Source organism: Astatotilapia calliptera, chromosome 1, assembly GCF_900246225.1.
Source record: "Astatotilapia calliptera chromosome 1, fAstCal1.2, whole genome shotgun sequence".
Taxonomy (NCBI): domain Eukaryota; kingdom Metazoa; phylum Chordata; class Actinopteri; order Cichliformes; family Cichlidae; genus Astatotilapia; species Astatotilapia calliptera.
Window position 1 is genome coordinate 13759558 of NC_039302.1, and position 16692 is coordinate 13776249.

The 16692-nt window shown below is 38.9% G+C and overlaps 1 protein-coding gene across 10 annotated transcripts in view; it reads left to right on the forward strand.

Moving 5' to 3' along the window:
* Nucleotides 1–16692, forward strand: part of LOC113020887 (protein diaphanous homolog 3) — a 175155-nt gene that overhangs the window by 73237 nt on the left and 85226 nt on the right. For all 10 annotated transcript variants that reach the window (XM_026165174.1, XM_026165235.1, XM_026165217.1 and 7 more), the window contains 3 exons: nt 678–807; nt 8588–8712; nt 14016–14180. In XM_026165174.1, the coding sequence (XP_026020959.1) occupies nt 678–807; nt 8588–8712; nt 14016–14180 (420 nt within the window). The remainder of the gene's footprint in view (nt 1–677; nt 808–8587; nt 8713–14015; nt 14181–16692) is intronic.

A 16692-nucleotide genomic window follows, 5' to 3' on the forward strand; every position in this document is an offset into this window, starting at 1 on the left:
CCTCGTATAGATGTAGCCTTCTAAGGGCTGCTAACAAAACCCCGGCGTTGACCGCATTTTTGAACCAGAATTAGATCCAAGAGGAAGAGATGATTGCATGCAGTTGTCTTACCACTTGTTTATTTATTTTTTTAATGTATTTTTTCAATTTTATGTTGTTATAGATGGATGTACTTAGATATATTTCTAACTGTGCTTGTGCTGGATAAATCATGCTGTTTACATTACTGAGGGTGATTTAAATGTTGAATATGGGTTGTGCGCACTTCTCCATAAAGTGAGTGTTTTAGACCTGCTTTATACTCTAAAAAATGATGAATATCCTAACCTTTAAATTATGGAACCTTTAATATGGCAGGTATATATGGTGTGTTAGAGAAACATGACATAATTTCTGACTTAAAGTAAGACAGATTCATCAGATTCAAGCATGCAAACACATTTATTTAGCAAGTGAACAGTGTGTGTGCTTAACAGGGTTAGACCTAACCTGTGACATTTTCAATAACACAAACTCTGAGCAACATGCAGAGTCACTTTTCCCCTGTTAGAGCATTTTTTTTGCCCTGTGTATACGTTTTATTTTTCAATTTATTTTATTATTAAATTTGTTGTATTATTTACTTATTATTAAAAAAGCCACATAAATGCATATTTTATGTGTCCATGTTTTACAGCTAAAGGACACCAAGTCAGCAGATCAGAAGACAACCTTACTTCACTTCCTGGCACAAGTATGTGAGGACGAATTTCCAGACGTGGTCAAGTTTCTTGACGACCTAGAGCATGTGGATCGAGCAAGCAGAGGTAATATTCTTAAACACCAAGATGCAAAAACTTCTCAACTGTACATAATAAAACTGTTATTGGACACTTGTGATATATTTTCTAAGTCTCTAAAAGCACTTTTTTTTTATACAGTACAGAAGCCATTTTTCACCTGTTTACCAGCATGTAAGAGTCAGCTGCTACTTGATAATTTTAACACTCTCTACCTTCCACTTTCTCTGAGGTGATATCACAGTGCTGCTGTTATTTTGGTCCCCTGCTGTCAACCCAAGGTTTTTAGCTCTCCCATGGTTGCATGGTTTGAGTTTCATCTACTTCCTAGCTGAGATATTTCTAGTGATGTTTAACAGCAGAGATTTGGCAACTGGTCTTAATTGGTCATCTAAGATAAGAGTTACTACGAGGAAGCAATGGGCATACAAACTATTAACTTTTTTGATATTTTCTTTTCTGCAGTTAAAGTAAAAGAAGAAAAGGGTAATGATGGCATAATCTGTCCATGCATCTAAGCATGCTTAAATGTGAAGACTGAAGAATCTATTTAGAAAATGCCTGATATGTGATTGTGGCAATTAAGCACTTGATATAATAGTGATGATCTGGATGATAGTAAATGATAGGAGCGCTCAACCTCATTAGATAATGTGATATGGGCTTATGTTTTCACCTTTTGTCTTGCTAATGTGGAATTTACCATCTCACCTTACCTGCCCGATGTCCCTCGCTCACTCGCAGCAGTTATTATCATGCATTGGTTCTTGCCATGATTAACTTAGACTTTCCCCTCTAGATCATTTTTCATACCCCTTTAGTGACTTTATTTTCCAAAAAACAAACACCAGAAACACCTATAGACAGAAATGCATGAATCCATGAAACCCCTCTCTCCTGGTCTTCTCCGTTCAGTGAGTGACAACAAGCGGCAGTACCTCTCAATAAGATGTTTGCACATGTGCAGTGTTGTTTTTGTGGCTTGTTAGCCAGAAGGAGGATGCCCACTGAGAGAAAAGAAAAATAAGAACGACATACTGACACATACTGATTCCTCACCGAGTCATCGTTATCTAAGCAAATGAATACAGGACTACTGCACAGCTATTGTCTTAGGCTTTTGCCTGTTGATTTTGTTAGGTGACATTGTGATTATAATGTGTGATACATGTCTGTTGTTTATCTTAAATGATATTTCACTAATATAAAAAGACATTAGATTAGTATTATTTAGTTTGATATTGTCCTGTTTGTTTTTTGTTTTTTAATAATATATGATCATAAGCAATGAAAGCTTGGCATCAGAAGGGCTACCTATACAGTGTTACCTAGAAAGAAGTGGAACATTCGTATGCATTCCTTTGTTTTACTTTGAGTTTTACTCTTAGCTTTCTGCTTCTGTTGCTCTCTCAGGGGATTGGATGTTTGTTGATTCTGTAAACATACGTTGTATTTTATCATTTTCATGTTTGATCTGTGCCACAGTCATCTCATGTGCACCGCTGTTTGATACAAACATTAATCTTCTTCTGTGGCATATCTTCAGGTTTGATGGCTTATGTTTTAGGTCATGTCTGTGACTGGGATTAAAAACATTTTTAAGTCTCTGTGTTGCTTTGAACAGAAATTGGCTGTATTGCACAGGTGTGCATGCAAACATGGGTACACACAAGTACAGAAGAAGTGCTTTGAGTGGCCAGCGTCTGTATAGTGTTGTAAAGGTCACAGCCAAGCAGGGACAGACTCAGTGGTCGGAGGAAACTCAGGCATGTCCTTTGTTCATATTGCCACAGGCAATTCACAGGAAGAAGCAGTTAGCCGCTGCCAATGTACGGCTTGTGTGTGTGAGGTTGCACTGTCACAGCGTGTTTCCTCCTGCTCTAAAGAAGATTTTACCCACTGCTCCATTCTCAGCAGGAGGGAGTGTAGGAAGGTGTGAGGAGGAGAAAACATAGGAGGATGAAATGAAATGTGTGACTCTTTTTTTTTTTTCTTTTTTTTTTTTTTTGGGTTTGTTTGTTTGGACTCCGCTCATCATAAAGATTTCAATTTTTTCCCCCCTTGTTTTGGCGCTTTGATAATCTGTAGATAAAACACTCGACAGTAGTGTTGTTATTTCTCCCAACTGTGCTGTGTGTCCAGAAGGCTTTGGCCACGATGCAGAAGTACAATGGCGAGATCAAGGGAGAGCACAGTCCTTGGATCTCTCTGCAGGTTTTCTCTACCTCTTTACTTCACTGGCCTCAAGCTGAGTTTATTTGCATCTATATAGATATGGACTGCTTTCTGTGCTTCTGTCTTTCTTTATGATTCTATAAGCTTAGGAGATGCATGCACCGTCTAATCTCTTCACATATTATATCCAGACACACAGATCCTGTCTCTAAGCCGTGCTGGTGAGTGGCTTCCTTTTCATCGGGTCTGACAACTACTTGATGGGCATGTACTCAGACTAAAAGGCTGCATTGCATTCATATACACTAGCCAAAGAGCTTACTTGAGCATGAAAACAAGGTTGAGCAGAGGTAGCAGTAATGATATGTTCTTCCTTTGTAAATGGTGCTGTCTTTAGACTGTAACACAACCCTTGTTTCCCACTCTGCCAGTCCTGTACTTCAGTTCAGGGATCCTTTCTTTCTGTCTTCTCATTTTTGCCAATTCTCTTCTTTTTAGACCTATAATCATTTCTCCCCCTGATATTGAGATGCACTCAGTCCCTGCTGCTTCACTCTATCAGTTTGCATGTATCTCTTTAACTGCCTGTCAATATTCGTCTATCGGTCCCCGATTGTTGCTCGGTCTGGTTCTTGGTCTTTGGGTTTTGCTTGCAAGCTCTTTTTGTTTTAACTTCTTTTGCCTGTCACACCCGCAAACAGACACACACTTATAATAGACAGCAGCCGATTTCAGCAGTTAGGGCGGCTTGTTGAGTGATACTCGGTGCTGAGTTTGAAGTTGAGAGCAGACAAATACGGAGACATGTTAATGTGCTCAACCACTCTACTTCAGCTTGCAGCTTCAAAAACCGCCTGTCAGCAACATAAATGCTGTTTACTACTACGTACTGCTAAAAAGCATGTCTGCATTAGTAGAACTATGGATGTATGTGTAGTGAAAATGGAAAAGCTGTTCTGGTTATGGCCCTGGGGAATCTTTAATCAGTAACGCAACGATTCAGCTACACTGAGATGGCTCTCCAAAAATACTGTTCAAGCTTTGTTTTCTAGTTTTGTTTCATGCAGTCTAAACAATGAGCCTCAGGTTGAAAGTACTTAAAATGAGGGCTCTACAGTGCATTTTAATGTTAGTCCTGCACTGTTTTAAAGTGGTTCTGTAGATTGTACATTTTCAGATTCACCAAAACATCAGGCTTTTGCGTCAATTTTTTTCTCTCTCTCTTAGAATCCATTATATCAAAGGTGCTTATACAGTGACTGTGTGTGCGCTGGGGCTGTTTGTGGCTTGCATGCTCTACTCTTTCTCATTTATGGCATAGCAGGTTAGCAGACTAATAAAAGGATGTCAGTGGATTTTGACCTCCACAAATATTTCAATTGTTCTTCTTCCAAAATATCTTAGATCTGTCTCCGACTCCTCTGCACCAAAGAGACATTCAGGCACCACTGCTCATAAAAATCACTCACACATAAATGCACAGAATAAGAAATCAAGTGCAAAGTGGTCAGTGAGAGAAAAGAAACATTTCCTACTGTCATTTCCTAAGTCTTGAGTTGTATACGGCTGACGTAAGCCTCTTCTGTTTTGAAACACATTTCTGTGTGTTTTCTTTAAAGTGAAGGATCCGATAAAAGCCAGTTTTCTCCTGAAGCATACTGTATCCCTGATTCACATATAGTCTGCCTCATCTTGAGTACTCTGTGGCTGGAGTGATGACACTCTATTGTTGCATTAAGGCAGATGACCTGTGGTGACATATGCAAGGCCTTATTTGCACGTACTGTGTAGAGATCCATCATAGTTCTTAGTTCTTCTCCTTGCTTTTTGCCCCGTGCAGAGCACCTTCACTGAGACATGTTGGTTCTATTTAGTATTTCTATTGTTGGATAGCAGCATTAAGTAAGTGTCTCCTGTTTGTATTATCCAAAGTACCCAGTGTCCAAAGTATATGGATCTAATTATGTGTTAGATTCTGTTTCTCTCGTAGGATAAATAATATAAAGTTCCTAGGTTTTCATGCATATACCCTTTTGTGTGAGGTTTCTTCTTCACAAAAGCCTGCAGATTGCAAAGCTAAGAAAAGATGAGATTCCTTTTTTGTTTTGCTTTTGTCTTGCCCTCCCTTGCTCCTTTCTCAGTTACCGCATCATCACAGGGCTTTAATCATTTCTATTAACAGACTGCCTGTCTGGCCTCTTTCCTCGTCTGAATGCTGCCCACACCTTCTTCAGGCGATTTTGGTTGCCTGGTAATGCACTGAGCTTTCAGGAGAAAAGGATTTAGAGTCAGATTATAATTGTTTATTCACTTTTTTTTATATGTAGCCACACTAATCATACTGGGTGTATGGATCATTTTTAGATTTCTCATTAGTTAATACACTGACAGAGCCAGCCAGAATTTCTGTAAAAGAGCTCGGACGCAGCACCATCTAGGGGCAACTGTCTATTTTTATTTTGTTTCAATTATTATGGTTCAATTATTATCAGTAAAACTTTCTACATAACTAATTCTGTATCTGCACTCACTGAAAACTTTATTAGGTACACCTTAGAAAAACTGGGTTGGAGTGATCAGAACTGTCTTAGTTCTTCATAACATAGATTAAACAAGGTCCATGTTGACATTCCACCATCACACAGTTGCTTCAGTTTGTTGGCTGCACATCCTTGATGAGAATCTCCTGTTCATCACATCCCAAAGGTGCTCTACTGGATTAAGATCTGGTGAATATGGAGGCCAAGAAAATGTGCCAAGAGCAACCTGAACCGTTGATAAAGGCAGGATAGATCTGTGCTTTCATGTTGTGGATGTCTAATTCTGACCCTACTGAGTGTTGCCTGAGACCAGGCAATGTTTTTCTAATCTTCTATTGTCCAACTGTGGTAAGCGAGGGTCAGTTGAAGCAGTTGTTGCTTTTCTGCATGTCTTGGTTGTAACAAGTGATTATTTGAGTTCTTGTTAGCTTGAAACAGTTGTGGCACTTTCCTTTGACCTCTTGCATTACTGAGGCTATTTCACTGAGAGAATTACTGGATATTTTGTTTATTCCAACCATTTTTTGTAAACCTGAGAGATGGTTGTGTCTTAAAATCCCAGCAGATCAGCAGTTTTTGACACCAACCTGACTAACCGTGCCACATTCAAAACCACTTTAATCACCTTTCTTCCCCATTCTGATGTGGTGGCCATGTCTACATCTCTAAATGCATTAAGTTGCTGCCATGTGACTTAATATTTTTGTGTTCTCTGAGGTAGTGCTTTGATTGTATGATCCTGTGAAAATAACACGTTAAATTCATTTCAAAGACCAGCAGCACTGATGCTTGCTGCAGAAATTCCAACATTAACCATAATTCTATTACTAGCTTTAGCCACCACCTGCTAACTTAATAATAACCTAACAGACAGCTAATGTGGCTACTTGGTAGCTGCTAAAAGTTAAACAGTCAATGTGTGTGCTAGCCACTAGATTACCATTTATAATAACTATTGAACACTTTAATGTCGTTGAAGGGGGAGTCTTCAAGTTTTCAAAAAAAGTATTGGCAGGTGCCATGTGCCCATCTGTGTGCAGGATGCTGTGTGAGGGCCAAGACAGCACTGTTAGTATCAGTACTGTTGAAAATGAGAATCTAATCTGATAGTAAGTTTTAATGTTGATTAGTATCTGAGTAGTAGGTACAGGATTGAAAATGAATTAACAAAGTAGCTCCTTTTCTATAGTAATCACAGCAATTGGCCTATGATTTATGCATAGGAGAGTTGTTTCAGGATTTAAAAAAATAATAATCATTAGTGTCCCATAAGGTGTCACTTCCTAATAACCATTTTAACTCTTCCAGAAGTCAGAGATAGGAATATTTTTCCTCCACATTGCTACAGTTCTCCTCAAAGATACATTAATTCATACTTAAAGAGCCTTCTGCCTTTTTTACTGTCCATAAAAACAGGATGATTTCTTTAAAAGAATTGCAGAGCAGTTGCTTTGTGAAGGCGGCTCTGATGGAGATATTATTAGTCACAATCTACTTTTGAAGCAAGAGTTTTAAATGTCTGCTCCTTTAAAGCTTTTGACTGACCGCAGGTATCATTGCAGGCATACAAGTAAGAGATAAAAGAAGGAAGAAAGAAAATTAAAATCCAAAAATCGATAAAGTGAAAATGCATTCAGGACAATCTAAAACACGCGACGAGTAAAAAGTACTCTTTAGCTGCGGTGTTACTGAAGTGCACTCAGTCTTCTTTCTCAATTATAAGTAACAGGTTGAAAAGTGCCACCTGCCTTTTCCTCTCAGCACGCTGAAAGCATAAGCTGGTAATTTGTACATTTCACGAGTGTGGACATTCACATGTTCACACATACACTCTGTTAAACTTCAAATGAAAAGCACAACTTCAGTAATGCAAACTTTGTAGAATATTAGGAGTCAAGATGTCTGAGAGAACATGTGTGTGAATCCAAGATGGTAGGTTCCCATCAGGAAATGGGTTTATGCTCTAAAGTCAGAGGAAAGCTTAACTACATTGAAGTCTTTCTCTTTTTTTTCTTTTCATAAAGCATGTATTAGGATCAAGGGAAATTTGAAACTACTTAAAATTAAGCAGCTTATGCCTTTTTGTCAAGTGGGGTCTAATCGGGGTAATTTAAGCCATATGCTATATTCAGTCACTAGCTTAAAGTGTCAGCCATGACCAACTTAGCAGAAAGTTAGGCTTCACGTTCCACTGCTTTCCAACCTGCATGATCCATGCACCTGTTGATAAGACTAAAGTCCAAGGATTAATAGAATAGAAAGATATTAACTCAATCAGCCACACCTTCATGCATTCAGGGTGTGCAGTACTGCTGTATCTGTTGCTATGTAATGCACAGAAGTCACACTTACCGAGTAAATGTAAAGCCTTGTGTTCAAAAATGCTGGTGACACAATGTTTTGAAAATTTAAATCGTGTATTTAATTGTGAACAGTGCAAAGAGATAAGACTGCGTTATCTCTATGAGCCACGGTCGCCCCGTGGCCTGCTTTACTAACTAACTAATTCTAATTCTGTGTAAAGTTAAAATGATTTGAAAATAACTGGATTCAGTGTTTAGTTTCCTGAAATGTTGAAGGACAAAACTTTGGGAAATACGATTCCATATTTGGACTCTTGATGCGACTTCTCCGTAATACTGACTGCACGATGATGGCTGATTGAGTATTTCAACATCAAGTATCACAACACCGAGTATTAACATAGCAGTCATTTGCTTTCACTACAGTTTGTGTGACGGCGAGGGTATTGTATTTTAATGTTAGGTTGTTTACCGCAAGCACACGATCGTGAGGAAAACAGAATAACGAGCAGTTATGTATTAAACATACTTTCACTTGATGCTTATATTTTGTCATTGTTTATTCCCACAGTGTTTTGGGCACAGTGTGAACCCATAATAAGTCTGCTTTGCGATCGAGCTGGCTTCTCTTTCATTTTCCCTGTTGTTTTGTTATTGTGCGTTGTTTTTCTGATTCTTCCAGTGCTTGAAAATAATAATGCATTTGATTGTACCTTTAATTGAGTTGTCCTCACATGTGCTTTTATGAGTGTATGTATGCGCGTCTGAAAATATGTGGGTGTGTGTCAGTGTCTGCAGAGAATCTGGAAAAGAGCCTCAGGCAGATGGAGAGGCAGCTGCTGCAGCTGGAGAGAGACCTGGAGACTTTCTCCTCCTCCGATGACCCCAACGACATGTTTCTTACCAAAATGGCTATATCCTTTACACGTGTATGCATAGGCTCATCTCTGTGGGCCATCATGCAGTGAGTTACAGTAATGAACTCTTCACAAAGACAGAAGAATATCACTGAATGTGAATTTTATATCTTTACAGTAAGTCACAGTGGTGCTGTGTAGGCTGGTTATGGAGCAGGTTTCAGGTTTAATTAACAAGTTAAACCTAACATCAGGAAAAATGGTAAAGACTTCTCAGATATTTAACATGTGGTGTGTCTTATTAAATGATATGACCTGTGTGAAACGTGGTTAAAAAAATTTTTGGCTCAACTTCACCTACTTTCAGTGAGTACAAAGATGTGGACAAGTCTTTTGTAGTATAAATAACTTTATTTATTGCTTCTATGTACATCTGTAAATGAGGCATCGCGTGCTTTAAAGTGAAATGGCAGATGTGGACACTATACGGACAGAGGTATTAGGCTATTTACATATTATACGTACAGCAGTTATTATGACTGTATATGCATCTAGTTTGCAGTCTAAATTCATATAAATTTGACCCACACTTTCTGGGAAGGCTTTCTATGGAAGTCATTGCCTGGTTATTCAGAATAGCACTGGTAAGGTGAGAGGCGGATGTTGAAACTCATCTGACCACATCTGACTTTATAAACCTTACTTGTGCATCGTGGCATAGTCACCCTGGAAAATAAAAGGGCCTTTTCCAAACTGCTCCCACAAAGTTGGATGCACAGAATTGTCCCAAATGTCTTAATAAGATAAATGTTAAGATTTCCCTTCACTGGATATATAGCTATCCTATTTAAAAGGTCTGTGATATGTTTTATGGTGACCCATGATGAAGACCATAAGCCAAAAACCTTTGGTCATGGAGTAAATTTGTTCTTTATACTACAAGTATTTATATACTTTTGAGATCACACAAGATGCAAGGAATGGGGTGAAATGGAGGCAAATGATCCTCTCAGCCAAAAGGAGGAGGAAAAAAAAAGGTAATAATATGCTTTTAAGTAGAAAGGGAGAGAAGAATATACAGTCCTCCCACCCATCCTCTCTTGGTTTCCAGTGATGTGCACAAGTGATGAGTGGCATCCCATTCTGCAGTCAAGTTTTGTACCAGTACCCCTCTTAGCTGCTTTTGAAGTGTACTTAAGACTGAGGCTATCTTCAAAATCAAGAGAGAAGCTAAAGAATGTGAATTATGTTGCGTTTGACTTTCTGTCTTTTGTTTTCAAAAGCCACAAATGTGTAATTTCTTTTTACCATTTGTCTGCCCACGTGGGAAATTGAAGTCCATTGCTGACATCGGTCTACATTTTGTTTGACAGCAGTGTAAATGATTCATTGTCTTCTGAGGTAGTTCTAGAGGATCAGGTTGACAGGTATGTCTCAGGCCAGGTGAGTAAGTATGTGTTCAATAATACACCTTGCACCCAGCCTCCTTCATGTAGTTTTGATCAATAGCCTAGGGGTTGGGGCACTGATGGCTTGTGCTGTAGTAGTTAGCAAAGAACTTGAGTGCAACACAGTAAGGTTCACTGAGAATGGATCTGACAGCTCTGTTTTTTCTACTTTGCTTTTCAATTCCTGATGTCTTAGCACTGATTAAAAACTATGAAAACTCTGAACTCTCTTTTGGTAAAAATGGAAAAACTGGAGGTAAAGTGTAATGTAGACGAATAACACAGGTTATTGATGAGGCGTCTGGTGTCAAAATAAGACCCTAGACGCACAGTACAGTGGTCCCTCGCTATAACACAGTTCACCTTTCGCAGCCTCGCTGTTTCGCAGATTTTTTGTGTGCAATTTTGCATGCTGTTTTTTGTTTGTTTTTTTTGACAGCTCATTGAGTTCTGCATCCTGATCGAATGTAGACCATTGTCAGTCAATGTCTTCCATGCCGTGTCTCCTGTACAGTACAGACTGCATCAAGCTTGTCAAATTTACATAAATCTTTGATCACTAGCAGTGTGACTCTAAAGTAAGTTTTTAAGTTTTTCCCCAACAAACACAACAATGTCAACAAAACTTTTCGCACCACCAAAGGCACTTGTGGTACCAACCAAAAGGCAGAGGAAGATGCTAACCATCGCACAGAAAGTTGGACTTCTGGACATGGAAGGTAGAAGTTACTGTATTTTTCTGACTATAAGGCGCACCAGATTATAAGGCGCAATAAGCAAAACAAAACAGTCAGATAAGTCAAACTTTATTCAACTCATTCTTCTTGCTTCCTCCACTTCCGTACCATTGATTCATTAATGTTGAATTCTCTCGCAGCTGCTCTATTCCCATGTTCTGTACCTGGAAACAGGGTTTGATCTTTGGTTTCATTCTATAATACTGGACTTATTTTTCTATGAAGGTTTGAACTTTGAGAGAGTTTAAACAAGAGAGAAAAGTGTGAAAATGTTCATGCCTGTCTGAGAAAAGTGTATAAAGTGTGTAGTGAGGAGGGTTTTATGGCCTTAAAACATCTATAATAATTGTAAAAAATTAAGCTGGCTACTTCACGGATTTCACGTGTCGCGGGTTATTTTTAGAACCTAACTCCTGTGATAAACGAGGGACCACTGTAAACCAAAAATGTTAACTAGATGAATGTTACACAATTTTTTATTTTTTATACATTATCATGTGAGAGTAACAAACATTAGCTACTGCTTGGAAATGAACTCTGAGCATTGCAAGGTGAAATATTGACTGGTCGTTAAAGTTACTGCCACATTGTGACTAACAAAATCCAAAATAGAACTCCAATTTAAATTTTTTATGCTACGCTGTATGTAAGGCCTTCCTCTCAGCCATGATGGCACCTTTCTAGATCTCCAAGCAGCAATTTCCATAGGGACTAATGCACTTCCATACCATCAGACTTTTGGAATGAGCTGATAACAAGTGGGATGATCCCTCTCCTCTCTAGTCCAGAGTATACATGTTTACTAAACTTTCAAATTCCAATTTGTCTGACCACAGAACAGTTTTCCACTTTTCCTCAGTCCATTTTATGAGTTTTGCCCCAGAGAAGACTGTGGCTGCTTCTTTGGATGTTAGAACTTTTACTGAACTTTTGGATGGCACAATGAATGATGTTCACAGACTGATTTCTGAAAGTGTTCCTGAGCTGCACTAATTTGACAGAATCGTGCTTGTTTTTAATGCAGTGCTGACAGAGGGCCCAAAGATCACAGGAATCCAGTATTGCTTTTCTACCTTGTCCCTTTTGTAGAGAAATTTCTCCAGATTCTTAGAATCTAGTGAATCTTTTGATATTATGTATTGTAGATGATGTAGGTGATGAGGCACGTCCACACTTATTTTCCTTCTTATTCAGAAACCAAGTGCTTTAGTAATTTGGCTTAAGGTTTTTAACCAACATTAGTAAGCAGTTTTATAATGAAGCTTTTTAATTACATTTACACTTCCCTCCGTCCTGCATCCCTTAACTGCTTATGTTAAGAAGACTTGTATTTCAAATTAAGCAAAACTGATTACAGTAGATTTGCAGGCATACAGGAGATAACATTTCTAAAAGTACTTTTGACAAGCAAATATTTATATTTATTTATTATTTAAAAAGTTTTATTGCTAAGCCTTTTGAAAAATGAACCAGTCATGTTAGCACTGCAGATCAGCAAATTCTGCGGTAACCAGCTAAACACGAGAATCTCAGGGTGTCACATTGGTGACATTGAAAATCCCATTTTCACTTCATGTGCCACTTGAGTTTACATTTACTGTGTGATTGGTCTAGTGTTACACTTCTAAATGTGAGCTAAGCTTGTAGAGGTGGTAGATTAGAAAATGAGAGAAACAGAAGGAGAATGATCAAATGAAGACAGGCAGAATGAAAAGTGATGGGATGGGAGAGATGGGTGCTTTTGAGAATGAGCTGCAGTGGACCATTGCTTTCTCTGGAATAGGGAAGAAGTCAGGAGAGTGGGAACAGATATTTCACACCCCACGATACTTATCAACCACAGCTCTCAGCTATTTTTCTTTTTCTTTTTCTCTTGCTTTCCGTCAGTTGCTCAGACTTTCCTCATGCCTCTTTCCCCCAGCCCCTGGCTTGGAAAGATATTACTGACAAGTCAATCTGGGAGGAGTGCCTATTGAACAGCATTTACCCAGCTGTGAATAGGTAGTCCCATCCCCAGCCAGATTCAACTGAGGCCAAACCTCAAATAGGTCCATCAATTGAGCTATAATGAAGGGGCACAATAGGAGCCAGAGAGGCTGTCCACACACTTGTGCAATACCACACACACATGGCACACTTGCTTCTGAGACAACAGTGTTATAGTCATTAGCAGGACAGATGTCTAAGGACATAAGAAGAAATTATTCATACAGTTTAAAACAGATGAAATCATTTTTTAATCTCAGATTCTATTTTGTCATACAACAAAAGATTTGAATTTCACTTGACAAGGTCATCATGTACGATAATAGACAGCGAGGATTATGATTTATGGAATATGGAAAGGGAATAAAACTGTAGCATAAATATATTTTGAACTGCCAATTCACGGTTACTAAATTTTTGCATTGAGTGAATAGTGAGTTTGTGTGTGTGTGTGGTGACAGCACTGTATGCCCTGCTGGTGGGCTTGATGCGTTTTAGTACTTTGACTCTTCCCCCCTCCCCTCCCCTCCACCACCTCTCCAGCACATGTTGACACAACCATTACCCATTTGTCCTCATCCACACGAACGTAGCAAAGCTGTCCTGCGCTTCAGATAGGAGGGCCTTGTATTGCTCTTTCATCTTAAAGTCAAGTCAGACTTGTATTTGCAGTATTTGCTAGGTCAGACTGTTGAAGACATAACCATTTTGTGTAAAGCCCAACTCTTGCACTCTTCAAGCATTTTAGAGTGCAAAGACTTGTTGCCTTAAAAATCCTAAGAAGAGTAATACTGTGCTTGCTGCAGCATTTGGAAGTGAGCCAGAGTCAAGAGCAGAGTTAAATGCAAACACATCTATTTAACTGTGTTTACACTAACTTGGAAACTTTTTCAGTAAGCAATATTCTCATTAGTTAGGCTTTGAAAAAACTGGTGGGCAGGGTTAACGTTAAAGTACAATGAACTTTAAGTGCAGCAAAAATGGAGTAGTGTAAAATGCACACACTTTGACCTGACTGAGAGCTCTTAATGCAAACGTTGGTTTATCGGCATTTTATTTCCAACTTAATTTCTTTGCAAAAACAAGAGGGAATGGCTCTCACTTTTGTTGTCAAGTTGGAGATGCTCTCATCAGCCTTTAATGGATACTTGTTGTGAAATGTAACAATGACCTTGACCACAACCCTCACAGCTTCAGCAAAGTTGCACGGGAGCAGTATGACAAGCTGGTGATCATGCACGGCAACATGGAGACGCTGTATCAGAACCTGCTGGAGTACTTTGCTATTGATCCTAAGAAGACTTCTGTGGAGGAGCTGTTCACTGATCTCAGCAACTTCCGTTCAATGTTCACTGTGAGTACATGGTGCAATCCTTCATTTTATATTTATTTTTTTAATATCTTTAGTTGGAGACATTTGCATATTGAATAATGTTTTGACTTTTCATTAAACCTGTCCTGCTATTAAAGCCACACAGGGATTAGCACAATATTTGTGTTACAGGAACTTATATGTCTTAATGAGAAATGAATGACTCAGCCTGTCTCATATTAAGATGTGCTTTTTTTTTTTTTTTTTTTTTTGAATGGATTTATTTACCATTTAGTACAATGTTACATTAAGAGAAATACTGCAGTGCTACTTCATATCAGCTGGTGTTTTAATGCTATTTAAGAGTGTTTCATTTATGGGTGCATTTTCATTTTGCCTCTTGTTAACATATTTTAAGAAATGACAGAATTGCTAATGCTAAAACTGTGATAGATAAAAAATAGCTCTAACCATAAAGCTACTTATGATGTTGCACTCATTAGTTGCCCAACATCCATGAAAAATACAAGCAAAAAGGCAAACCACAAAATAAGTGAAAGATTTGCTAGAGTTTTATTTCAGGTTTGAGAGGGGGAAAAGACCTTGAAAATAGGGGTTATTATTTATCTTTTTATTCACTGCCTGTTTTATTACAGAACTTCTACTTCATTCTGTGTCCTGTGGTAAAATACAAAGCAGAACAGTGCCAGTCCTGTGTAGTCCAGTCCCACCTGGACATTTATGTCATCCCTGAGCTCTGTGCCCTTATCAGTCTGGTGCTACCGTGAGCTCTGGAGCTGCAGAGACCCACTGTGTTTAATCAGCAGGATTAGTGGCACAAGCCACTGGGCGCGACAGATAATAGTAGCTAATTAGCCTACTAAAGTTATTGCCCTGCCTCTAACTTAACATCTACCACACACACAAATGGATTTCATGCCTTTTTGCTTTTTTCCCCCCCTCCCTCCCTGCATAGTGATTACTTATGCTTTCGTTTTTTCTTGTAGCCTGCTACTTTTTTTGTTGTTGTTATTTTCCATTTATGCACTCTTCAGGCAGAGTGGCCGTGGGGTTTTATCAGTATCCTTCCTAGATCAGAATTGACAGAAACTTTAATGAAGCTTCAGCTGCAGTACAAATGCAGCTGCTTTCTTATGGATCATTCTTTGGAAGGAAGGTACGTCAAGATGTGTAGCAACAGAAACTGAAATAATAATATATCCCTGCACATATGATGCAATTACTGTAGGATATGTGAACAGCACAAAATTTATGTTGCTCTGGCTATTGAGCTTGGCTTGTACTGTCATTTTTTTTCACCCACTTGTCATTTTGCATTTCTATAGCGACGGGGTGTGTGACTGCTGCCCGACCGGCACCTTTGCTATAAAAGAGAATGGGTGTCAGAGCACAAGGGTGCCAATGTTGCAGTGTATGTGAAAGACTCTTTGGCCCTTTAGAGAGCCCAAATTTTTTCCTAGGTACCCTGTTTATTTTTATTGATGCAGGACTAACGTGTGCTGTTATCCATGGCGCATTTAAATAACTAGAGTTGCCAGAACTGAGGCTAAATGATGTCGATCTATTCTGTATTCTGTGCATTACTATTGCCTAGTAATAAAAACAGATTTTAACATTGTGTTCTTAAAGCTAAACTGTTGCTGAAATCCCTTTTATTTGAAGCCTATGGTTCAGTTTTGAGTTTTGCAGTAGCTTTTATGTTCTTACCAAACATAACAGTTAATGATGCTGCCAGTGAAAGGTGAAGAAGCCAAGTGTTATAAAGGCTAGCATTATATGGTCAAAACTCCCAAGATAGCTATTTATTCCCCTGCGATAGGTCAGGGCGTTAGCAGCTTACACTCTCAGCAATTCGTTGAAATGGTCACATCACGGAGACACATCTTAGGAAAAGCCAAGGCTAGGTCAACGAACGTAGGCATACAGTAAATCTAAGCATTGTAACCTCTCGGTCAGATCTGTGTCAGCATTTACCCTGCCGTGCCGAGGCCCATGCTAATAGGTGCGTGCTGTCTCTAGACCACTGCCTGGGGCAAACTGAGCCTTGAACTGTGTGTATCTTGTTGGCAGAATGTGTGTGTATGTTTGTTTGTGCGCATATGTCATTCTGCTTTGGCATTTTTTTTTTTTTAAATAGGAAAAGCTGCTTAGTTATTTCACACACAAAGATGTGCACACACAATTGTGCACACACATGCAGCATGCCCAGTCACCCGTAAGAAGGAGACACAGGGCGAGGCCGCACATCTGACAGGAATCCAATTGAGCGTGTCTAATGGCGGACATCCAGGAGAGAAGGAGGGCGAAGCAGACCTGCAGTGATGAAGGAGAGCAGTAGACAATTTTACAGAGCTGGTTCTCCCTCTCTTTATTCCTCTACATCACTAGGTCTCTCGCTATTACAGTAACATATATAATATTTTTTTCAATCAAAAGATCTCTGAAAGTCTGTGTTACCTCAGTTCATATTACAATGTTACATTTCAGCACGAAGATAATTTTTAATTTTACATTTAAAAACAAATAAAAATAG